The sequence below is a fragment of the Poecilia mexicana genome, unplaced genomic scaffold (genome assembly GCF_051168715.1).
Source record: "Poecilia mexicana isolate PSO_F unplaced genomic scaffold, ASM5116871v1 scaffold_3, whole genome shotgun sequence".
NCBI lineage: Eukaryota > Metazoa > Chordata > Actinopteri > Cyprinodontiformes > Poeciliidae > Poecilia > Poecilia mexicana.
This window is the reverse complement of record NW_028263372.1, coordinates 26,750,244-26,775,401: the sequence shown is the minus strand read 5'-3', so window position 1 is coordinate 26,775,401 and position 25,158 is coordinate 26,750,244. Positions and strand designations below refer to the sequence as shown.

The following is a 25,158-nucleotide window of genomic DNA, read 5'->3' as shown; positions in this document are numbered from 1 at the left end:
TGTTATCATGTGCAACTAATGTCACTGCAATAATTTAAAATAAATATACAACTAAATAAAAACAGCAGGTGTGTTTTATTTTTATATATATATATATTTATGTCTTCTGTAGAAAACTCAGAAAAACCAGTAATCCACATAAGTCTCTCTTTATATTTAGTGCTGAAATTATATACACATAAAACAAACTGAAACTAAAACCACAAGTTCCACCGACGTAGTACGTCTGATATGTTAGTATTACACTGACACCTGGTGGACATCCTTAACAACCTGCTCTGACCTGAAAATATAACGACAAATGCTACATACTACTTGCGTCACAATCTACAGTAATTTAGCTAAAAATATTTAAAATGTGTTATCATTTTAAATATTTTTGCTAAGGGAAAAATCAGGTGACAAGACCCTGTAAAAGTATACACACCCCTGGATCTTTTCACACAATGTCAACATCTACAACGTCGAATTTATTTTATTGGAATTTGCAGAGACAATTTTTTTTATTATTATTATTTATCGAACAATTTAAATTAACACACTTGACGGTTTTCGTCCAGTGAAATAAAACTCAAGATATTTTGTTTAAGCAATGTCCCTGAGTCGTTCTTCAACATACAGAATGTGACCCATCTATATGCAAAAAAATGTTATATTTTAAGCACAAAAGTGTTACTTGTGCTTAGTTTACAGGGTTTTTTCATTATTAAAAACCTCAAGGGAAATAACCATATGTTATGTAAGCTGCTTCCACTGGCTTTGTGTTTTTACTGTAGCTGTTAATTATGTCCTGTATTGTAACTGAACTTAAACTTGACTAAACTGAAAGTAACTGACACTTCATTATTTATGCCTCCTACATCTTCAAAATCAAATCATTAAATTATTAGGACAAAAAAGCATACGTTACATATCGTCTCACGGTTTTCCTATATATCTAAACTGGCAATCAACTGATTTATTTCAATCGATTAAACATTTGTGAAGTCTATAAAAAGTAACAGCTTAAAAGAAATATCATTGGATGTTTGTGTTTGGAAAGATTAAAACTTTAATAAACAGCGAGTAGCACAATACTCTCGGTATAGAGACAATATAACTTAACAGTAAAGAAAGTTTTACAAAATGCACTTTTAAAGATAAAATCTGATAATTCAATTTGAACTGGCAAATAATCATGTGCCTCATTTCTGAATGCATTTTAACAAAATTAAATTGTATCCCTTTACGGAAGAGTGAATCCACAATAATTTAGCAGCTATTTTTCATTCAGGTTTTGAAGTCAGGTAGCAAATGTCAAAGTGAGTGTTTGATGCACGTGATGTTTACTTCCACACATAGATAAAAATATATATATTCTATCCTGATATGTTCACAAGTTCATGAACAGTAACACAGTCAATTTGTATTATAAAACTGGCAATAGGTATGTTTTTTCTGCATCAGTGCAAAGCTGCAGGATCAAAATCTGTGGTGAGAAACTGAGGTGGAAGCATACTCTTCCACCGTTCAATGCAGTACAACCATGATTTACCATGACTACAACACTCTAGTCTAGTCCTCTGTTTCTATCAGATCTAACTTTCTATTGTATGACATCCAACGATAACCTCATAAATTACTAAAAATCATGATTGTTTCAACTCATTCTCCCTAACATAGGGATACCTTCTCAAACAGAGTATGTTTTGTTTTTGACAGTGATCATTTACGAGCACCAGATCTCCTCCTGATCAAGTCCAAAACGCAGCAGGAGATCTCAAGAATTCAGCTGAACAAGTTGTCCCTTCTTATTCGGATTTCTCCGGTGGAACTACTTCCATTAGCAGCTGGAGATGCATGGTGATGGGCCCTGTGGAGGGAAGAAGATCGAGTGTAATATCAGCTAAACATCATTAAACATTTTTGTCTGCCTGGTGTCTGCCTTTGCTGATGAGATTTCTGACATTAATCTCTATATGCAGGTGGATTGAGTCTGCTGGATATTCTGTTAGCTGAGAGAGGAAGCGTACTCATGATTTTGCGAGCCCAGTTTGCCTTCTTGTAGACCAATGGGAAGTAAAGGATGAGTCCACTGAAGATGAAGATGGTGCAGTAAAGGTACGCCCACTCAGGCTTATCGATAATGGGGGCCAAGACAAGGTAGCAGGACACCAGGGTTACGATGCCAGCTATGACCATTGGCACCTTTAGTATGTAGCAAAAACAGAGGTTATTTTAACATTTTTTACTGAAAATTTTTATTTAAAAAAAATATAACACCCACCTTCCGCACACACGCGCACACACCCGCGCACGCACACACACACACACACACACACACACACATACAGGTGCCGGTGAACTATAAGGACAATTTTCCCGAACCAGTCACAGTGGTGAATTATGGGAGCACCCCTTTTCACTTGTTCTACAGACTGGCTGAATGTGTCAAAAAATCTTTTATGAGCCACTCAACTAAGATCTCAGTTAAAATTGTGTATACACACTACAGAACTCTAAATATAATGACCTGACTTTATGCAACATTAACAGGACATTGATAATTAGATAGATAAGCCACGCCCCTGACATAACAGTATATTATAAGCACCAATGAGAATTGCAAGGACATTTAAAATAAGACTTCATAGAATGTCCCTAAAATATATTAAAGTACCCAAATGAACATCAAATGGATTAATTCACACCCTGCAATAATGGTAGTGTTCATTTGTCATGAACACAGGTATGGACTACAAAAATCTCAGTCCAAATATGAAAAAAATAATGATCAAATAGAAATATGGTCACCAATTGATTTCCCTTGTTCATTACCAATGGGGTAATGTTTAGATCTATACAAATTAAAATGTATAATGGAATAAAAACAACATTGTTTTTATTGCAATTTTTATTTTTTGGAGCAAACCAAAACACAGGCTCTTATCAAGCTTAGTTTTTCAAAACAGTTTGACTAAAACCTTTAAACCCAAGTTCTTCTAGATACCACACAATACACATGACTCAAACAAAACAAAAAATCCTACTTAAACAGATTCAGAAGCAAACAAATCTGTTTCAACACCGCTGCAATTTCTGTAGGAGACCAGGGCCATTTTTGATTTCTCTGAGGATGGTCCTTTTCAGGATAATCTACAAACAAGAGAGACAATTTTACTTTTTAAAATATAAATCATATGTGGGAGTGTGCTATAAAAGTATGCTTGTGATAAAGTTTTACATTCCAGTTCTGTTTATTGTGTCCATTGAAGAGAACCCTTTGACAATTTGATTTCTCAACGTGCAATGAATTAAATATGTATCCACCTAAAATTATTTTTCTCCAATTTTTTTATTATTATTAAATTGATTACCAAGTTGTGAAACAGTGCATTTATTACACATAGAAATCAAGAAGCTACAACCCTGGTGTGTCAAATATAAACTATCACTCAAAGCTTCATTTTATATTACACTGCAAGCTTTATTACCTGTTACAGAACAAGGTCATGCTTGTCATGATTCATATTCTGTCCTGTCGATTCTGTGTTTAAGCAGTGTATTACTTGTTCATAATCAGCAACTAACTTTGTAAGATTGTTTCAGCCTTATTTTTTAAAAATTGCACAGACCCAACCACTTCTCTGCATGTTTCTTACTGTGCTTTTTAAAGCTAAGGATAATACTCAATTCTTGTAACATGTTATGATGAGCCTTAAGTCAGAATCTCTAAACCTTACCACTAAGTAAAGAACCACCATGAATAGGAAGACAGCCATACCATCTTGGGGTTCTGAGGGTTTTTCAGTTGGTGGAATAATCTCCTTTCCCTTTCCTGCAATACATTAGTAATACTTCAGGCCAACAAAATAAAAGATACAAAATTTCAAATCAGTTACTAAATGACCAATGAAAGGTTAATTGAAGTAAGTCATACCAGAAGAGTTCCCATGTAATTCAACAGGAGATTGAGGTTTTCTGCATCCTGTCAAATTAGAGATACAAAACAAGTTGTCTGTTATATTAGTCTTAACTGCACAGAAACCTAACCTTTAGCCAAAATTAAAGAACATTATTATATTGTGCAATGATTACTATGTTAAATTATTGAAAATAAATTATTAATCAGGAGGAGGGGGAGGGTTGTTAAGGTAGTCATATCTTATACTGTATCTGACAGCTTTTAAAAACATTAATTTAGAATTAACACCATGGTAGAACACTTTCGAGTAAAACTGTATATAGAGCTATGGTAAAGCTAGGCTAGTTGTTTGGGAATAGTATTTAAAACAAAGTCCCAATGATTGCCAGCAATATTACTCTATGGGTCATCTACACACAGCCCTCATAATGCTGTCCCCTGACAGGAACAAGCATTGCTGGGACTGTGTCTACTCTCCCAAAAACCCATGTCCACTAAAATCCCTGTCAGAAAAATTAGAAAGATTTCCAAGTCAGAAAGCTGTTCACCTGGGTTTCAGGAAATGAAGATAGTGATCCCATCGGTTTATCACATACAGTTTTGTCAGAGTGAGCAGAAACCTGTGGAGAAGACAGCAAACGAGTCATTAAGATTCATTTAAAATTAACTTCAACGTAGAACACCATAGAGTAACACTCTATAAAGAGCTACGGTAAAGCTAGGCAAATTGTTTGGCAATAGTCTTTTAAGCAAGGTCGTAGTGATTGCCAACAATATTACTCTTCGGGTCATCTACACACAGTCCTCTTAATGCTGTCCCCTGACAGGAACAAGCATTGCTGGGACTGTGTCTACTCTCCCAAAAACCCATGTCCACTAAAATACCTGTCAGAAAAATTTGAAAGATTTCCAAGACAGAAAACTGTTCACCTGCATTTCAGGAAACGGGGATAGTGATCCCAGCAGTTCATCACCTACGGTTTTGTCAGAGTGAGCAGAAACCTGTGGAGAAGACAACAAACGAGTCATTAAGATTCATTTAAAATGTACTTCAAGGTAGAACACCATAGAGTATCACAGTATAAAGAGCTACGGTAAAGCTAGACAAATTGTTTGGCAATAGTATTTTAAGCAAAGTCCTAGTGATCGCCAACAATATTACTCAACAATATTACTCTTCGGGTCATCTACACACAGTCCTCATAATGCTGTACCCTGACAGGAACAAGCATTGCTGGGACTGTCTACTCCCCCAAAAACCAATGTCCACTAAAATACCTATCAGAAAATTAGAAAGATTTCCAAGACAGAAAGCTGTTCACCTGGGTTTCAGGAAACGAAGATAGTGATCCCATCGGTTTATCACCTACAGTTTTGTCAGAGTGAGCAGAAACCTGTGGAGAAGACAGCAAACGAGTCATTAAGATTCGTTTAAAATTAACTTCAACGTAGAACACCATAGAGTAACACTCTATAAAGAGCTACGGTAAAGCTAGGCAAATTGTTTGGCAATAGTCTTTTAAGCAAGGTCGTAGTGATTGCCAACAATATTGCTCTTCGGGTCATCTACACACAGTCCTCTTAATGCTGTCCCCTGACAGGAACAAGCATTGCTGGGACTGTGTCTACTCTCCCAAAAACCCATGTCCACTAAAATACCTGTCAGAAAAATTTGAAAGATTTCCAAGACAGAAAACTGTTCACCTGCATTTCAGGAAACGGGGATAGTGATCCCAGCAGTTCATCACCTACGGTTTTGTCAGAGTGAGCAGAAACCTGTGGAGAAGACAACAAACGAGTCATTAAGATTTGTTTAAAATTAACTTCAACGTAGAACACCATAGAGTAACACTCTATAAAGAGCTACGGTAAAGCTAGGCAAATTGTTTGGCAATAGTCTTTTAAGCAAGGTCGTAGTGATTGCCAACAATATTACTCTTCGGGTCATCTACACACAGTCCTCATAACGCTGTCCCCTGACAGGAACAAGCATTGCTGGGACTGTGTCTACTCTCCCAAAAACCCATGTCCACTAAAATACCTGTCAGAAAAATTTGAAAGATTTCCAAGACAGAAAACTGTTCACCTGCGTTTCAGGAAACGGAGATAGTGATCCCAGCAGTTCATCACCTACGGTTTTGTCAGAGTGAGCAGAAACCTGTGGAGAAGACAACAAACGAGTCATTAAGATTCATTTAAAATGTACTTCAAGGTAGAACACCATAGAGTATAACAATATAAAGAGCTATGGTAAAGCTAGACAAATTGTTTGGCAATAGTATTTTAAGCAAAGTCCTAGTGATCGCCAACAATATTACTCTTCGGGTCATCTACACACAGTCCTCATAATGCTGTCCCCTGACAGGAACAAGCATTGCTGGGACTGTGTCTATGCTCTCAAACACCCATGACCCAGTGATTGCCAACAATATTACTCTTTGGGTCATCTACACACAGTCCTCATAATGCTGTCCCCTGACAGGAACAGGCATTGCTGGGACTGTGTCTATGCTCTCAAATACCCATGACCCAATGATTCCCAACAATATTACTCTTTGGGTCTTCTACACACAGTCCTCATAATGCTGTCCCCTGACACAAACAAGCATTGCTGGGACTGTGTCTACTCTCCCAAAAACCCATGTCCACTAAAATACCTATCAGAAAAATTAGAAAGATTTCCAAGACAGAAAGCTGTTCACCTGGGTTTCAGGAAACAAGGATAGTGATCCCATCATTTCATCACCTACAGTTTTGTCAGAGTGAGCAGAAACCTGTGGAGAAGACAACAAACGAGTCATTAAGATTCATTTAAAATGAACTTCAACGTAGAACACCATAGAGTAACACTCTATAAAGAGCTACGGTAAAGCTAGGCAAATTGTTTGGCAATTGTATTTTAAGCAAGGTCCCAGTGATTGCCAACATTATTACTCTTCGGGTCATCTACACACAGTCCTCATAATGCTGTCCCCTGACAGGAACAAGCATTGCTGGGACTGTGTCTATGCTCTCAAACACACATGTTCCAATGAATGCCAACAATATTACTCTTTGGGTCATCTACACACAGTCCTCATAATGCTGTCCCCTGACAGGAACAAGCATTGCTGGGACTGTGTCTATGCTCTCAAACACACATGTTCCAATGAATGCCAACAATACTACTCTTCGGGTCATCTACACACAGTCCTCATAATGCTGTCCCCTGACAGGAACAAGCATTGCTGGGACTGTGTCTACTCTCCCAAAAACCCATGTCCACCAAAATACACGTGAGAAAAATTACAAAAATTTCCAAGTTGGACAGCTGTTCACCTGCGGTTCACGAGACGAGGGTAGTGATCCCATTGGTTCTTCTCTTACATTTTTTTCAGAGCGGGCAGAAACCTGTGGAGAAGACAGCAAACGAGTCATTAAGATTCATTTAATATTAACTTCAAGATACAGTAACACTATATATAGAGCTAATGCAATGATAGGTAAGCCAATTGGCCAAAGTATTTTAAACAAGGTCCTAGTGACAGAAAACAATATTACTCTTCTGGTTATATATACACAGTCTTAGAAATGCTGTGCCTTGACAGGAATAACCATTGCTTTGACTGCCTCGAGCAGGTACCTTAGGAGTATTCTTAAAATACATGGTGAAATGTCCTCACTAGTATGTAAACAAGCTATACTGTGCTTATATTGGAGACAGGTATGCTGAAAAAGACAGATATCTAAAAGTTGCAGGAAAATATACAGGACAGTGGGCCCTTAGTACCATGGTTGACAATTAAGCATAACAAAACTCCTCTTTGATTTAATAAAAAAGGGACTGAATGGGGAACAACTTCACACTATTTGTTGTCTGATGTTCCTTCCTGAATACATGCACTTATTCATTACTCACAGTTTTTTTTTAGTTTTTTTTTTTACTGCATTGTGTTCTTATCACAATCATGAAAATTAACATAGGGCTGCACTTCTCTTAACCTCAGTTGCAGCTAATGTTTCATATTTTCATATCTGTTTAACTTAGCCAACAATAACATCTACAAAATATTTAGAAAGCACTACTTTATAAAACGAAAATGTTTAACAGTAGACAAGGTTAGCTGCACATGCTAACATCATAACTGAAGTCAGCAGCCATTAGCCCATGTTGCTGTTTTTGTTTCTAGTCGACATCTAGTCAGTTTGAACACAAATGTAACATTCAAATTCCTGTTTTTAAATGGTCATTCCATTTAACACATGGAGTGTTTAAACCTTGTTCTAAGTGGTCACCTGTTCTCAACACAAGCTAGCTTTTGCTCATTAGCTTAATTAGCAAGTGCTGCATGAAAATATATGTTGGTCACATTGCAAATATCAGTAAAAGTTTGCTAACCTTGCTTATGTTCAAAGCACTTTAACAAAGACTTACCTGCATACTTCTCCACATCCATCTGAGTTCCAGTGCAGTATAATTGTGTATCCTCGCAGAGAGTGCAACATCAGTCTTGGGAGGAAAATGACAGGTGGGGAGGGATTAAGGCTCCACCCCTTTTCCTCTCTCCAATTTGGTGTTCTTTGATGAACAAATCATCCACTAGATTTTGTGATAGAATAATTATTTATCCACTACCTGGGACCTTCATGACAGTGATTTCCAAAATTATTACAGATGTCATTTCCATAGTGATCAGTTATATAGTATGTGCAATTGTGTATATCAGGGGTATTCAATTTATGATATCTTAGCAATATTTCATGATGCCAAGGTCTGAAGTAATATTATATATATATATATATATATATATATATATATATATATATATATATATATATATATATATATATATATATATATATATATGGCAGGGAAAGTGTACATGGAACGACATAACCAAGTGGCGGGCATAGTGTACAGAAACATCTGTGCAGAATATGGACTGGAAGCCCCGAGATCAAAATGGGGAACAACCCCAAAAGTGGTGGAGAATGACCGAGCTAAGATCCTGTGGGACTTCCAGATCCAGACAGACAAGATGGCAATGGCGAACCAACCGGACATTGTGGTGGTGGATAAAGAACAGAGGAAAGCCGTTGTGGTGGATGTAGCAATACCAAATGACTACAACATCAGGAAAAAGGAGCACGAGAAATTGGAGAAATACCAGGGCCTCAGAGAGGAACTGGAGAAGGCCTGGAAGGTGAAGACCACAGTGGTGCCAGTGGTCATCAGGGCCCTCGGGGCAGTCACCCCCAAACTGGAGCAGTGGCTAAAACAGATCCCAGGAATGACATCAGACATCTTAGTCCAGAAATGTGCAGTTCTAGGCACAGCCAAGATACTGCGCAGAACCCTCGACCTCCCAGGCCTCTGGTAGAGGACCCGAGCTCAGAGGATGAAGAAGACCACCCGCGGAGGGTGAGAAGGGAACTATATATATATATACTTAAAAAAACTTAGCTAGGTAGTTGTTTCAGCATCTGCATGACTTGATTTGCTTTTCAAATTAAATGAATTCAGTCTTATTCGAGTACCTTTTGACAATATTTATTGTCATGAAACAGGGAGTTGAACATGTATGTCTCAATCACTGAGTAAAAGTAGGATGTCAAGTCAAAAGAAGAACATAGGTGAAACAAGAAAACTTGTTTACAAGTGACTAACCTCAGAAAAACAAATTGAAGAAAGCTTTATATTTTTGTTTACCATCTGGACTTAAACTATTTAAAAATGAACAGATTTAATAACTGAACATTTTTAGACTTAGATCACTTATTTCTTTTGCTTTCAGTGACAGAAGTGAGTGCTTGCTTGTCATGCCATAATTTTAACCTGTGCTTGAGTGATGTCAGAACCAGTCTCATGTATGTGGATGTGCTCATTGGTGAGCCAGGAACAATATTTTGTTTCTATAATATTCATTGTAGAGAAAGCTGACTCACGTGTCACGTGTGTGGAGCCAAACATAATTAAGATTTACCTACTAAGATTTAAGATTTACCTACTTACCTCAGAGCTGGGAAAGCTTTGAGGACAGTAGCCCTTTGGAGCCAGGGGATCAGTCCTTACAGACTTTTCCTTCATGGATAAATCTGCTTAGACCAGTGTTTCTCAACCCCAGTCCTCACGCCCCCCTGCTCTGCATGTTTTAGATGTGTCTCTATTCCAGAACAGCTGATTCAAATGATTGCATGACCATCCAATACTGCAGAAGCCTGTTAATCACCCAGAGATACAATCCAGGTGTGTGGCAGAAGGGAAATACCTAAAACATGCAGGACAGTGGGGGCGGTGAGGACCAGGGTTGAGAAACACTGGCTTATACTGTAAAAGCTGCACCAGTAAATCAGACAGTGCTCAACAAGATTTTAGGTTGTCATTTTTGTTTTGGGTCCACATGAGACATCATTTTAGTCTAGATGCGGACCAGGGTCCACCTATTAGTGACCTGTGGTGTATATCTTGATCTCATTGGGTCTTTATTCAATTAAATTCAAAAGTAGTTTGCTTATTCAAAACGGAAATTAAATGTTGACGTAACTAATTAAGGAGTTATAATAGATTGTGATGGCTGTGGCCAAGAAAGATCTCCTGTAGCAGTCCGCTTTACAACCAATCTGTAGAAACGTCTGGCTGAAGAGACTCGGATTTGAAATAACAGGATGGTGAGCATTGTCTAAAACTTTTTTTGATTTTATGCAAAATTCCTCTGTGGATCATCATCTTCAGAATTTTAACAGTCGTCCCCAGAACAGAACCAGCCTTCTTTATCAAATTGTTAAGCTTTTTAAGTCCCTGGGTCTGATGCTGCTCTCCCAACAGATGACAGCAGAGGAGACGGTGCTCTCAACAACAGACTTATAAAAGATATGCAGGATCTTGCTGCAAACCTTAAAGGATTTTAGCTTCCTCAAGAAATACTGTCTACTCTGTCCTTTCTTGTAGACGGTTTCACTGTTGAGTTTCAAGTCTAGTCTGTTATCTAGCTGAACACCAAGGTGTTACTCCATTTTCCTTAACCACCTCCACTTCTTCTCCCATGATGGAAATGGGGCTTGATCTAACACTGTTTCTCCGGAAATCAACAATAATCTCCTTTGTTCTATTTTCATTCAGGATGAGATAATTGTCCCCACACCATGCCACAAAGCAGTCCACCAGCTCTCTGTACTCAGCCTCTTGTCCATCTCTGATGCATCCCACAACTGCAGTCAGCCGAGTATTTTCATAGGTGACAGAAGTCAGACTTATCCTGAAAGCATGATGTGCACAGAGTGAAAATGAATGGTGAGAGTACAGTGCCCTGTGGAGCTCCTGTGTTGTTGACCACCTGGTTAGACACACAGTCCTTGTTGAGGCCTCCATCTGTGTCTTCTGAAGTTTCTCACAGAGCAGATCAGGCTGAATTGTGTTAAATGCACTGGAGAAATCAAAGAACATGATCCTCAAAGTGCTGCCTGCTTTGTCCAGATGACAGTGGGTTTGATGAAGCAGGTATATGATGGCACCATAAATTCCTACTCCATGGCAATAAGCAAACTGCAGGGGGTCCTGATATGTGCTTGTCAGCTTATTCAGGTGGGCCAACAGGAGTCTTTCCATGACCTTCATGATATGGGATATCAGGGCAGAAGTCCAACAACAGAAGTCCAACAACAGAACACCTATCAGGTTCAGGTCAGGAGATCCATTTCTTCCTACCGTGCCCCTCCAGGTCTCATTGTTATTGCCCAAGTGAGCATTGAAGTCTCCAAGCAGAACAAGGGAGTCCTCAAGAGGTGCACTCTACATTAACATTCAAAGGACTCCAAAAAGGGTGGGTAATCTGAACATGCACATGCACAAACCGTCAGGACCCAGCCCCCCACTTCTAAGCAGAGGGAGGCTACCCTCTCACTCACCGGGACGAACCTCAATGTGTAAGCACCGAGATGGGGGGCAACAAAAGTATGTCCACTCTGGCCAAATGCCTGTCACTGGGGGCAACTCCAGAGAGAAAGAGTGTCCAACCCCTCTCAAGGAGACTGGTTCCAGAACCCGAGCCATGGGTCAAGGTGAAACCGACTATTTCTAGATGGAACCTCTCAACCTTGCACACCTGCTTAGGCTTCTTCCCCACCAGAGGTGACATTTCGCATCCCAAGAGCCAGTTTCTGTAGCCAGGGGTCAGATTCTCGGTTTTCCTCTCTCAAAAGAGGAACATTGGAGTAACCATAGGGTACTTGGTTACCTTCCTGACTAAGGCCCTTCTCTCCTGATTACTCAATTTAGACAACCAACTAGCTCTATACAGAGTACTAGTTGTTCCAAACTGATTCAATTTATGAATGAAGGAGGCCACTGAGCTCATTGGGGCCTTCAAAGCAGGAGAATGTTTTATATCTTTCCCCAGATTTTTGCCTCAAAACAATGCTGTCTCTGAGGTCTACAGACAATGTATTTGATTTCATGCTTGGTGTTTGCATACTGATATCCATTGTCCATTTTGGGACTTTATAAAGACAGGTGTGTGCCTTTCCAGATCTAATCAAATCAACAGAATTGGCTATTACAGGTGGAATCTATTTAAGTTGTAGAACTTAATCTCTGCAATTATCAGTGAAAATAGCTCTATTTCGAGCTTCATGAAAAAGGCTGTGAATACTTATGTATGTAAATTTAATTTCTTAGTAATTCTGTTTTTAGTTAGTTTGCAAAAATTACACATTTTTCACACATCGTGTCATAATAGGGCATTTGTGTTATGAATCTTGAGGAAAGGGACTAATACAATTTGGAAAAATGTTATAACATAGCCAAACATGGAAAAATTGAAGCGTTGTGAATACTTTCCAGATTCACTGTATATATGGATAAAAAGGTGTTGTCCAGGGATGTTCACATAACCTCTTACAAGTCTAAGTCTCTTTTTAGTGAAATCTGCAACATCTAGTGAGTTGCATTACTCTAGGTTAGGATTTAGTTGGGTAAAGTTTGTCCCTATACCTAAGCTATTACATTTGCATGTGATAATTAACTTTCAATCTCCCAATATTTATTAACAACTATCTTTTAATCATTCAAAATTTAATTTACAATCCAAAAATATGCTATGGCCAGTAATACCATACCATTAAGCCACTGAAATTTTTAGACTCAATATTATCAATCCTCTTACATCCTTCAGTATACTATAAAACCATAGATTAAAGATTAACTTTGTTGAAATGAATCACTCAACAGCCAGTTACAGATTTAGTACATCTAAAATAATCAGTGTTTTAATTTAGCCAGATTTGCATTCAATAAAGTAGCATATTTTTAGGAGAATTGTTATTTAACACACATTTTCCTGACAAAAACCTTCATTACAGGGACCCGCATATGCTGGCCAATCAGCGTGTCTAAAAAGATACACATGTGTGAATTATTCATGAGCAAGTGCAATACCAAGAGTTACCACCCGGGGCGCAAATCGATACACACATTATACACACATGTCTTGTAATTGTGACTTATGGGGACTTTGCCTGATTTTTGGAATTTAACCCTTTGACATCCATTCAAACCCCCTCCAATCATTTTTATGTTGCAAGAATTATGAGGACATCGGCACTGTCCCACTAATTCAAAATGTCCCGTTAGTGTTGCGTGTATACAGGCGAAATGTCCTGTTAATTCACCTGTGCAAACACACACACACACACACACACACACACACACACACACACACACACACACACAGTATGTTACAAAGCTTTGCAATGTTCAAAGCTTTGACACCAGTAGAGGTTATTGAGATTTTTAATTCATGTATGAGAATGGCCTAACGTAAGCCTAATTTGTGACAATAGATGAATATTTACTCTCCATCTAATCTTACTGAGTTTAGGGAGTCTTTACAAAAAAGAAAATTACAATCTCTGGATGTGCAAAGCTGATTCTGACATACCAGTTCTATACAATATTGACTCACTGGAAGCTGAAAACATATATATGCCACAACTTTCTAATCGTTTGTAGGAAAAATGGTAGTCAAATATTGGTTTCTGCTCTTTCTGCTCATTACCCATAATCTTGACAGAATGCATTGAAATGTGTGACAAAATTGGAAAACGCTTTTTATCACTTTTAAAGCAAAACACAATTAAATCTGTTGGAAGCTTTTCAGAAAGCCTCACCTTCACAGGCCTGTCAAGATCTTTCCGGGTGAAACGCATGACGATTAGAGCCAGAGTTGTCAGACCATAGAAGGCCCACTGAGCAAAACTAAAGTAGTTTATCAGAGTATTGATGTCCGCAGGAATAATGTAGAATATAGCCAAAATGCCCTAGAATATAAAGCAAGAAAATAGTAAAATTACTTGTTGATTTCAATAACAAAGTGAGCAAAGTCTTTGCACAAAGGATTTTTGGGTATTTTAAGATTACAGGTCAGCATTAAAAAATAAGTAAGGCGATCCCGTGGGACCATGTTCAACACGAGAACTCAAACAATAAATATATTAGACTTACATTAAATAAGAGAGCAGGTAAAGGAGTGAAGCGTTTCAAACTAATATAGGATAAGATTTTCACCATGTGACCCTCTCGACCGGCTACATAGGACAGTCTGGGGGAGGAAAAAAAATCTAATGTGAGCTGCTAATAAATAGTACAGTTGACATTGTTCTACTTTTCACTCCAAGTATAAAAATGATTTACTAAGCATAAGATATGTACAATCAGAAATAAAATTAAATGAATGTGTTTGTTTTACCTGCCAGCAGTGAAGCAGCTTCCATTTGCAGAACCAAATGTTGAAAAGGCCACAAACAGAGGAACTATCCAAGCCACAGGGTAAAGGACTTTGTCCCCAAAAGTCTATGGAGACAAAAAAAAAGTCCCTCAGGAGTTAATCTGAAGATCTAAAAGTGGGGAGTATCAAACATTCTGTGTTTGAAATGGTCATTAGCTCATGTTAGAAAGTTCTCATTAAAGCCTTTTAATATGTATGCCGTGCTGATAAGTTGTACAAGTTTTTTTTTTTTTTTTAAGTTGTGCAGCTCTTTGATTTGTGGATAATTGTCCTTACCACTGCAACAGCTGAAGACGACAGCAGTTCAGAAGGCGTCATAACAGTAAAGTAAGCGATGTTGACAAACACATAGCACACAGTCACCAAAGGGATTCCAATGACGATGGCCAGAGGCAAATTTCTGTAGTAAATTGAGAGGAAAAAAAATATTAGAAGGGACTTTACACTGGTTAATATTCAAATTTCCCAAGATCTTGATTCATACCCAAAAGTATGCTCACCAGTTTCCAAAATAAATATCATGCAAGCATTTTACTAGCAATTTCTTGAGCAGAAGATCTTAAAGGTAATTATGTTACCTGTATGGGTTTTTTAGCTCCTCTGTGATGAAGTTCAGTTGATTCCTGGCAAAATATTTGGAAAAAAGAAGTTTTAATTACTGAATAAAAAAATAATATATTTGATTCACTGACAAACTGATTAAAATGCATCTATTTATTGTTAAGAGATTATTATCAACAGCATCTTCAATGCATAGTTTTCATGTAACGTCACACTTCCGGGAACTTTGTACCTGACAGCCATCTTGGAAGGTATCCATAGCTAACTCTCATGACAGTTGCTATGGAGTTGCTATGACAACAGTAAACATGCAACGTTCTCTGTCTCATATTGGTCAATTCCAACAGCAGTGATTTTGTTGATGTATCGTTCTCTTGCAAATTTTTTAAAGACTGTTAATATGCTTTCTTTTTGTTGGACTTGAAGCCACGGTTCATCTATGCTCTGCATTGCGCTTGCCTACCAAAATGGCGGATCACTTCCGGTTCAGACTTTTGGGAACTACGTACATACAAAATGTATGGATTTCTGAACAACCTGAGCTTCTGAAAAGGTTAATAGGTTCTGAGTTAATGGCATAACTAATGACTAAGCCTTCCTCAGTTTTACAAATCTACCAGTTCTTTATTAGATAATTGCTTGCAAAGAGGTTTGGGTGTATTTTTTATTTGGGTGACATTTTTTTAATCTTTTTTACTCTTCAACTTGACAGCCGGGTCAAATTGACCCGAACATTATCTATATAAAAAGTAGACAATGTATTAAAACAAACTGAAAAAGTTTCATGCAAAACAAAAATACTTCCAACTATTTTTAAAAACATTTATAAACTTTAAAACATATCAGGACGGTTAATGAAGAAACCAAAGTAGAAAAATTTAAATTATTACCATCCATCATAAGCCCAAAGTCCGTTATAAAAAGCGAGTCCAATTGCTCCAAAAGACGTGGCTGAGCCTTCAAATGCATTTGACAAGTTCTCTGTTTTTCCTGCACTCAAAAATATAAAAACATAAAACTGAGATTTCAAAGTTACTTCATCAAATGAGAAGTACTTAAGTTGTGACCTGAAATGAGAAGAATAATCAGAGTAAAAGGGCCGACCTTGGGCCATCAGAACGATGCCAGCCACCACAATGACGATGATGATAATAAGTTTGGCCCCAGTGAAAAAGTTCTGCACATAGCTTGCTAGTTTGACGCTCAAACAGTTGACACCAGTGATTATGACTGCAAAGAAACAAAGAAACAAGAAAAAAAAAATCAATGACAAAAAATAACATTTATCTTCATAAGCAGCATCATTAGAAGACGAGTCGCTGTTTTATCTATTTTAAGCATATTTTTGTTGCGCTTTACATGGACGTCTGAACAGGTTAATTAAAAATGGATAAAATTATCTGCAATATCAACAAGAACCAAATTTATTGTTCCATCTTTTATTGTTTGTGCTACTTACTTATTGCAGCTGCTGACAGGCACTTGATAACCACGAGTGGAGGGGTGCAGTCGGGGTAAAAAGGAGCAGAGGCATATTCTGCAAAGCTAAGAGTGATGATGGCAAATGAAGAAGGTTTCAGCACCATAACAGTGGTCCAAGAGTAAAGGTAGGCAACAAGGGATCCAAAAGCCTCCATTAAATAGGAGTACTCTGCCCCTGATTTGGTGATCATAGTACCAAGTTCAGCATAGCAAAGGGCTCCTGAGCGGCCAACACAGAAAGACAGAAACAAAGAAAAGTATTGTAAAACAGTAACATCAAAAAGACTATGTTAATGTTTTTCGTTTAGAGCAATCATCATCAAAGTTAAAATTGATCAATAACTTCAGTCTCTTTCAGCAAAGAAGCCACATTTCTGTTTGTTGGTGATGATTATCCAGCTGCGTTCCCAATTTTTTTTATTTATTTTTTTTTTATGTTGCACACATACACATTAACGTTTACCACCCTGACATTGAAGGACAAAGTCCTGGGCTTTATTCTGGAAGTTTATATTCAAGAACCCGTAATTTTCCATGAAAGATTAGATTTTACAATTGTCATAAAACAATCACAGGTAAAAAAATGGTGTTGTTAAAAAATAAAAACCAAATGACTCTCAGTGGTTTAACTGATGTATAATTGTATAATTTTATGAGGCTTATATGCTGCTGTAAGGTATTGCAGTATAACTGCAATACATTACACTTATAAAAACACAATAAAAAGTTAAGTAGCACTGCAAAACTTTATTAAATGTTGAACCAAGCGTCCCTTTGGAATTGCCATGAGGTTTTTAAAATGAAATCATCGAAAACATAAAATAAGATGGTTAGATTTTAAAAGCTAAATATTTAATGGCACAAACTGGATTGTGTGCAGGAAAAAGGCCTTACGGTTTTTTGCATGTTAAGATGACAGACTTTACATGTCCTGAATAACTGTAAAGACACAAAACTGGGTTCCAAATGCCTTCATCTACAAATATTTAATATGTAACAGAAAATTACTCAGTTTTCTTGGCCACATCTTCATCTCCAATCAGAAAGTTATCCTTTTCACAACACAGACCATGTTTACTATTGAAGTAACTATAAAGATTAAGACTTTTTTTTTTCAAAAATAGGGAAATGTGGAGGCTAGAAAAGACGTAAAATGCAACTTTTGTATCCCATAATATTAATAAAGTCTCTTTAGGTTCTTTAGTAGTTGTTTATGATTTTATGATTTGTTTTTTATCAAAAAGGTTGTTGCTTGCCAAACTAAGGAGCCAAGAAGAGTCCACAAAGCCTCTGCTTTAATAGGGTTGGTCAAGGTCAGTGCCTGCCTGAGCATTTCTGGCTCCATAACTCTGCTACAGAGTAATAAATTGTTATCATTCGTTATCACATTTTTGGTGAGGAACACAGTGACTGCAGCACCACGGCCACGTCCTAAAATGCATTTTCTTACTGAATCCTTTCATCTCTGAGTAGTTGTGTCCCGTCTGAGACACACTGAGGAATCAAACAATGTTTCATGCAGTGACTCTACAAAGCTTGCATGACCTTCTTGAACAGTTTTCGAGACTTAGAAATTGAGATTGTGATAAATGATTTCTAATCATTGTTGTGGCATGCTTATGGTGCATGTAACCACAAAAACAGTAAGGAAAAACATTTTTAAAAAAATAAAATAAAAAGACACAATAACCTAGTTTCATTTGTGTGCACAAACTTCTACTTTGTTGAAACAAATTATAGTTCATGTTCACCAATTACTATTCCTGGATTCACACAAATGAACCCAAAAAACTCATAGCTGATCAAATTATATGTACAAGATGCACATCAGTAACAGATAACATTAAAATCAAAGAAAACAATGTACTGTGGAACATTTCATAAACAACCTAGTTCTGTTGGAAAACAGAACCTAGTTCTGTTAGAAAACAGAACCTAGTTCTGTTAGAAAACAGAACCTAGTTCTGTTAGAAAACAGGCATGTTTATAATCTTGTTTCCCACACAGAGTAATAAAGGCTTTGCACTGCTTTAATAAAAACTGAATTGAATCAAACCTCAAGACAACATAAAAACTGCTCTTTGTATGGGACGGTTTACAATAACACCACACAGATGGTAAACTAATCGATGCATCATTCTGAATGCTGCTCTCACCCATAGTGGCTAATACTCCACAGGCAGTCCAGATGAGGAGACAGGGACCCACAGCTCCTGAGTACATCAACACTGATTTAGGAGAAATGAAGATCCCTGAGCCAATCATTGTTCCCACAATCAGGGAAATGCCACTCAGCAAACCAATCTGTTCAAACACACAGGGAAAGAAAAGTCAGTCACTTAGTGGCTTTTTCAGTCTGATTCTTTGGAAACTGCAGTGTTTACACCTTCTATTTCATGACTTCCTTTAAAAGTCATGAAACAGATCATTATATTGTTGTTGCATCTCAGTACAGTAAAAATGTGAAATGTCTCCTGACTGATCTACACCAATAATCTGATTGATCACATTATGACAAAGTGTCATGAAGGTCAAAACAACTGATCATGTTCTCCAGAGTGTCACTGCATTGCCTGAACACAAAGACAAAGAGATCCCGCCTTTGAAGACTACTTATGAGGTCAGACACTGATGATGGACAAAAAGACCTGGCTCACAGTCTCTGCTGTAAAAGCGTTTCTCAACTGGCAAGACTCACTCTAATCAGTTCATGTCTGGTTTGGTTCAGCCCCAGTAAGCTGCTCCTCACTATGCGGGGATGAATATGGGAATGTGGACAGGTAAGCAGCAGTCGTGGTCGAATCTGTGCTGATGTTTGCAGCGACACTCAGGAACAGAGAACCTTGAGGTTGTGGTTGTGATTAATTCTGTCCTATAAAATTTATTGCTGGCCCACACATAATGATAAAACTGCTGATCAGCTCATCATCATCATCATCATCATCATCATCATCATCTTTATTAAAGAGACAAGTATGTATTATTTCATTATACATATATATTTATATTCTGCCACTTTAGTTTTTTTTTAAACATGCAACCTTTTGGATTTAGGTAATTGAGTCAAAAGATGTAAAACCAATGTCCACACATGAACCTTACCTAAAGAAATTCCAAACAAATAATAAAATGGCTTCACACCAAACATGACCTTTTATGCAGTTCTGCTGTTTTAAACCGTTGGTGAAAACTGCAGCTCAGACAGAATGCTGCCCAGAGCCACTGTGTTCTTCAGAGAGACCTGCAGCTTGTGAGGCTGTGAGACCACGGTCATCCTGCTCCAACAGTTAACGCATGTCTTCCTGTCTGCTAAGGATTAAAGCCATGATTCTGCTCTTCCACACCGAGCAGCTCTCTGACAGCAGACGGCACGTTTGCCTGTCCACCGCTAAGCTATCTGAGAAATGTTGTTTGGAGTTTCCAGTGAAACTCACACAGACCAATCAACGAATGCAGTCTGCTGTCAATCAATTCCCTTCCATGAAATACACAGCTTGGCGCTGCTGGTGCTACCCCTGATGCCGTAGATGTGCAACTGGTGTGCAGTCACGCTGGAACAGTAACTGTCCATTCCCAGAAAATTGGAAGTAAGATATTGTCCAAAATGTTAATGATTAGAAATTCTTTCCTATAGCTCCTTGCAGCCTCGAAACATAATTACCTCCACACCAAATTTTACACTTGACTCAGGTGTGACTCAAGTAACCTTTTCTTGGCATCAGACTAATATTGGGTCTTCAAGCGACACATGTACTTTTCTCCACTGCGTCCAACTCTTTGAATTGCACTTGGTAATATAAGGGTTGAAAACAGCTGTCCAGCCATGGAAACCCACTTCAGAAACTCTCTACTTGAGTTGGTCTCAAGGCCACATGAAGTTTGAAGGTATGTATGGCTTCTGCAGAAAGTTAAACAACCTCTATGCATTATGCCCCACATCTGAGAAGTGAACTGGCCCACCGGCTGACTGTGGGATATTTAGTTTCAGGGTCACTTCACAACTGGACTTAGACTTGACCTTAGAGGTGACCTCCTATCAGGGCATTAGGCCGATCTGTTGAGAGTGACCTATTGTTTCTGAAACGTCTCTAAAATCAGTCTGCATGACTAGACACTGAACTCTATACACCCAACAACCACCTACCCCCAAAGCGACAAAGTGTCTCCTTAACATTTGCATAAGCAGAGAGATAAAACCATTAGGTGTCGGTCTAAAGTCAGATTTACCTCACACATTTTTTTTTTTTTTACTAAAGTCCTACATTTCAGTAACATACTAAACAGCAATCCGCTTCTCTCTTTATGCCACTGGGTCAGTTTGACCTGCAGAACACAGGGACTATTAAACCAAGCATGATTTCTTCCCTGTTCCTTATCTGTAAAAACCTGCTATCATTCCACTTATCATATCATATCAGTATTGCATGCGACTGCAGCGACTATGAATGAAAATACTGTTAAGGTTTATAAAAGATAATATGTGGGCTATTTGGCAATCCCAGAGATTTGAATCCAAATATAATAGTAGTGATTTTGTCTTTTCCCTTTTCAAAATGTTTTTTTTTCTCCACTTTTTGCTGTCATGAAGAGGGTTTTAAAAAGTATACATTGTGCTTTGTTCAAATGTAGGTAGACTTTTGAATGTCAGCCACAAGAGCTGACTCATCGAGTTGGACCCAAAAGGGGGAAATAGTTGCACACAAGCTCAGTTGCCTTTATCTTTGTATACTTTAACTCTTTCGGTATGTTACTTTCTGTTGAAGAATGTCTGGTTTGTAGTATACCAGGAAGTTGTGTTTGTAGAACATTCCTCTCAGTTTGACTTTGTTCACATATACAACATCAGCTCCTCTGCATATATTCTTTTCCAACAACACGCACTGCATTCAAACAATAATTTCCCCCAAAATATATCTCAGGACTGTGAGAGTTTAGAGAGCCTGGAGCTGATGGTTGCGGGGTTAATTTGCAGAGACACTTGCTGTAGCACTGCCTGGTACGCAGCTCTTGCTATCCTCCCCGCCCCCACTTACTGCAAAAAGGTACATATGATGGGATTCTATGGTGTGAACGTTTATTCAGCCTTTTTCTCAGAACACTGCTTGAAGCAATACTCACATCTTGTTGAAGCACTGTTGCTTTCTCGGGTCGCTTTTTCTCCAAGGGCCCATCTTTGTCTGTGGGGCCATTTTGTGAAGCTTTACTGATGCTGTCTGTTTCCATTTCTGTGACGAAAAAAAAAAACCCACACAAACAGCTTAAAGACTGCAAAGACTGACATTAGGTCAGACTGAATCATTCAGATTTTGTGCCAGTTATGCAACAGTAAATGTCAGCATAATGACAAATTTGGCGTTTTTAGCTAGTTTTTATATTATTCTGGAAGTTAGCACATAGTTTAGGGATTTTGTCTGACTTAAAACCGGAAAGATTTTGTCTGATTTAATGAAAGACTGTGAAATAAATAGTTTTGTGTGTTCTGAGATTAATATCTCTTTCAACTTTATCAGCAGTCATATTGACAGCAACTCAACTAGTAAACATGTTTGTTGTCACTTGCGTCACAAAACCAGATAAGGTTTACAGGAAATGATGTTGCCTTACAACCAGTAAACTGTTTTTATTAACTAATGAGAGCATCACCACCCAACAAACACATGCAAAAAAAAAGGGAAGAAAACAACTTTTTTTTCTAAATCATGTTAATTTTTAATGAAAAGTTCACCAAAAAGAAACATGTTAGTTATCTAGCAATGTTGACTTTATTTCCAGTTTTTTTTTTTCCTGGAGCATTGTATCTGTAGAACCAGAGAGAGATAGCAATCTGAGCTTTATCAACATTATGGCTAGTTATTGTGGATCAAAGAGGTGGAGAAGTTTCAATCTTCAGAAAAACTTGTCTTATGATTTAATCTTAAAACTTTGAGAAGCAACTGAAGCTTTTTTACGTTTAATTTATTCACATATTTTTTCCACAAAGACAGAGTGTGTGAAGTGCTCACCTCCAGGAACCTTTTTAAACGTTTTATTATGGATCACTTTATGAACAGGTGTGTTCAAAATACAGCATCGTACAAGCAGACAAATAGCATAGCAAATCCACATCTAATCTAAACACAATCTAGAATTGTTAGATCCGTTGATAAAATTAAAATGTATTTGCAAAATTAAGAGAGAGGAAACAATAAATACAGTGAAAACAACACAGGGCCACCCATCAACTCAAAAAGAAAGCTTTTTAATTTTAGATGTTAGGTTTTTTTTATTTTTTATAGTTTTGTCTTCATTTTTTTTCCTAAAAACAGAAGAAACTAGAATGCAACATCTTAGCTTTTGAGCAAAGTCATTCCATGTCTTCTAAAGCTGCTACAGTTTAAATTTCTGAGTTGTTTTTGTTGTGTTTTGTTTTGTCCAGCAATTTGCTTTTTATTATTGGTGGTAAAGTTATACACATGCAGTCAGATTGGAATGAGGTCACAAAATTTATGATTGACTGTGTTAAAAAAACGTATCATGAAGAGTTAGACTCAGATATACACAAAGATGTGTATTTCTTTCTTTTCTAGGTGAGTTGGAAATGTGTTAAACCATATGATTTTGCTGTTGTGTAATGCAATTAGGTTATATACAGGGTAAAAAAGGAACAAAAAGTCTCATCTTGAAAAACAAAGTAGCATATTTAAAATATAATTAAATCATCAATATGACATTTCAATTTAGAAATAATGAGCATTATGTAGAGCTAACGCTGAACACAGAGTTAGAGTTGTTTATTGATATGTTTACCTGTCAGTTTTTATAGGAACAGAACATGATGTAGTTTGTTTTGTAGATATTAGGTAAAATTTGTTTAACCAAAACTAGGAGTGTTTTTTTTTTTTCAAAAGCTGATTATTGTTAATCTTTTTTGAGATTCTGGAATTTGACTATTACAAACAACATACCAGACAGTTGGGATGTTTTTTAAACCTGTTTTCAAAAACTGACTCCAAGTCGAGTGTGAGCTTTGATGTATTAATATATGCAACAAGTAAAACTTAACTTAAATAAGTTATCTAGATTTTATAATTACAGAAAAGATTAACTTCTAGATATAAAGTGAATATTTCCACATGTTGCTTTTTGCACACTAGAAATGACTAAAGCTTGGAATTTAAGTTTCAAAAAATTATTTTTTATCTAAATTTGGCTACTTAAAAAGTGTGATTATTCAAGTTTTTAAAACCAGATTGAGTCACAAACTTTGGGTAAGACATAGGGAACATATAGATGTTGATTTTTCCCACCGTCCAAGATAATGTGTAACTTACAGTGTGTTAATATATAATCAAACAAGTGTCCTACAGGTAAAAAAGAAAAACAAAGAAAATATCAGGAATGCCATTCTTGATGTCCTATCTGAAAAATCATGTAAACTATTTCACTTACTTGTGATTTGAAACCTCGTTACTTAGAGTCCATAAACATCCACCACAGCTTCTTCAAAAACCTGGGGCCAGTGATGAGACGAAAGAGCTGATGCTCAGCCAAGTTAGGAGAAGAACAGCAGGAAAGTCTGACCTGGGAGAAAACCTGAGGCTCCATGAGTCTGAACACACACTCCCCTGGGGGAGGTTCCTAAATCTGATTGGCCATCCTGGGAAGTCGTGAGCTGAAAGAGGGAATGCTTCACAGCCACAGCAGAAATACATGAGTTATAGAAATGCACTGGTAAGAGCTGAAATTAAAGCATCCAAAGACAAACAAAAGAGAAATCTGAGTAAAGTCGGCTGTTCCGAGCAAAGGTGCATGCATATACCTTACAACAGAATGTTGTGGGGAAAAAGAGAAGAAAAAAACTAATTTTCTGACTAAATGGATATTAATTCTGCAGGTACAACTCCATGCATGCATTGTATTTTAACTATATGTCGAGGTAGCTGTTGCTGACAGAGCTCATGTTCTGCTACATGGAGCGACAATTTCAAGTTAGAACATTTTTCTTTTTTCTCTGAAAACCTTAAAACACTTCCTTCCATTTCAGCTTAAATAACCAGACCTCTTCACAATGCCTCTTTGATAAAGATATATGATACCACTGAAGTTGTGTGCTTGCACATTTGTGTGTGTGTGTGTCTGCAGCATTGCCTTTCCACGCTGGCCAGGTTTTGCACTGTTTTCTTTTTTTTTCTTTTACTACTCTGAGCTGCATGGAAGTCAGAGAATTTGACCCTGCAACACCATAATTTTTTCTTTACTGAGCTGTTTTGTTTTTTCTCAAGGCAGCTCATTACGTCTCTTTGACTTAAGATTTGTCTGGCTTTTTCTTCACCCAAACAGTTCATTGCTTATACATGAGAGATATATAAAATAATAGTACAGTTCACGCAAACACAGTTGGAAAAGGTTTAGTCTTCCTGCAGTCTATCTCTTAATACAATAAATGTTTTTAATCTTTCCATTGGCAAACTT

The 25,158-nt window shown here is 37.4% G+C and overlaps 1 protein-coding gene and 1 long non-coding RNA gene across 3 annotated transcripts; both read right to left on the bottom strand.

The window, feature by feature from the left end:
- Positions 1 to 1,027: 1,027 nt before the first annotated feature.
- Positions 1,028 to 25,158, bottom strand: slc7a9 (solute carrier family 7 member 9). Of its 2 annotated transcripts, XM_014984671.2 has the most exons (13): positions 24,136 to 25,156; positions 21,826 to 21,932; positions 18,864 to 19,011; positions 16,685 to 16,927; positions 16,330 to 16,455; positions 16,116 to 16,215; positions 15,243 to 15,287; positions 14,941 to 15,064; positions 14,626 to 14,729; positions 14,382 to 14,478; positions 14,048 to 14,197; positions 2,013 to 2,187; positions 1,028 to 1,852 (listed from the first exon to the last, which is right to left on the bottom strand). In XM_014984671.2, the coding sequence occupies exons 2-13, from the start codon at positions 21,928 to 21,930 to the stop codon at positions 1,791 to 1,793; spliced, it is 1,479 nt and encodes a 492-aa protein (XP_014840157.2). In that variant the 5' UTR covers positions 21,931 to 21,932; positions 24,136 to 25,156; the 3' UTR covers positions 1,028 to 1,790. The 2 variants fall into 2 exon arrangements, with proteins under 2 accessions (XP_014840157.2, XP_087860508.1); XM_088004382.1 differs by having other exon boundaries at positions 16,116 to 16,455; positions 24,136 to 25,158.
- Positions 2,876 to 4,807, bottom strand: LOC148160259 (uncharacterized). The gene is made up of 4 exons (XR_015762542.1): positions 4,453 to 4,807; positions 3,920 to 3,967; positions 3,764 to 3,817; positions 2,876 to 3,135 (listed from the first exon to the last, which is right to left on the bottom strand). It is a non-coding gene; the product is annotated as an uncharacterized LOC148160259 (long non-coding RNA).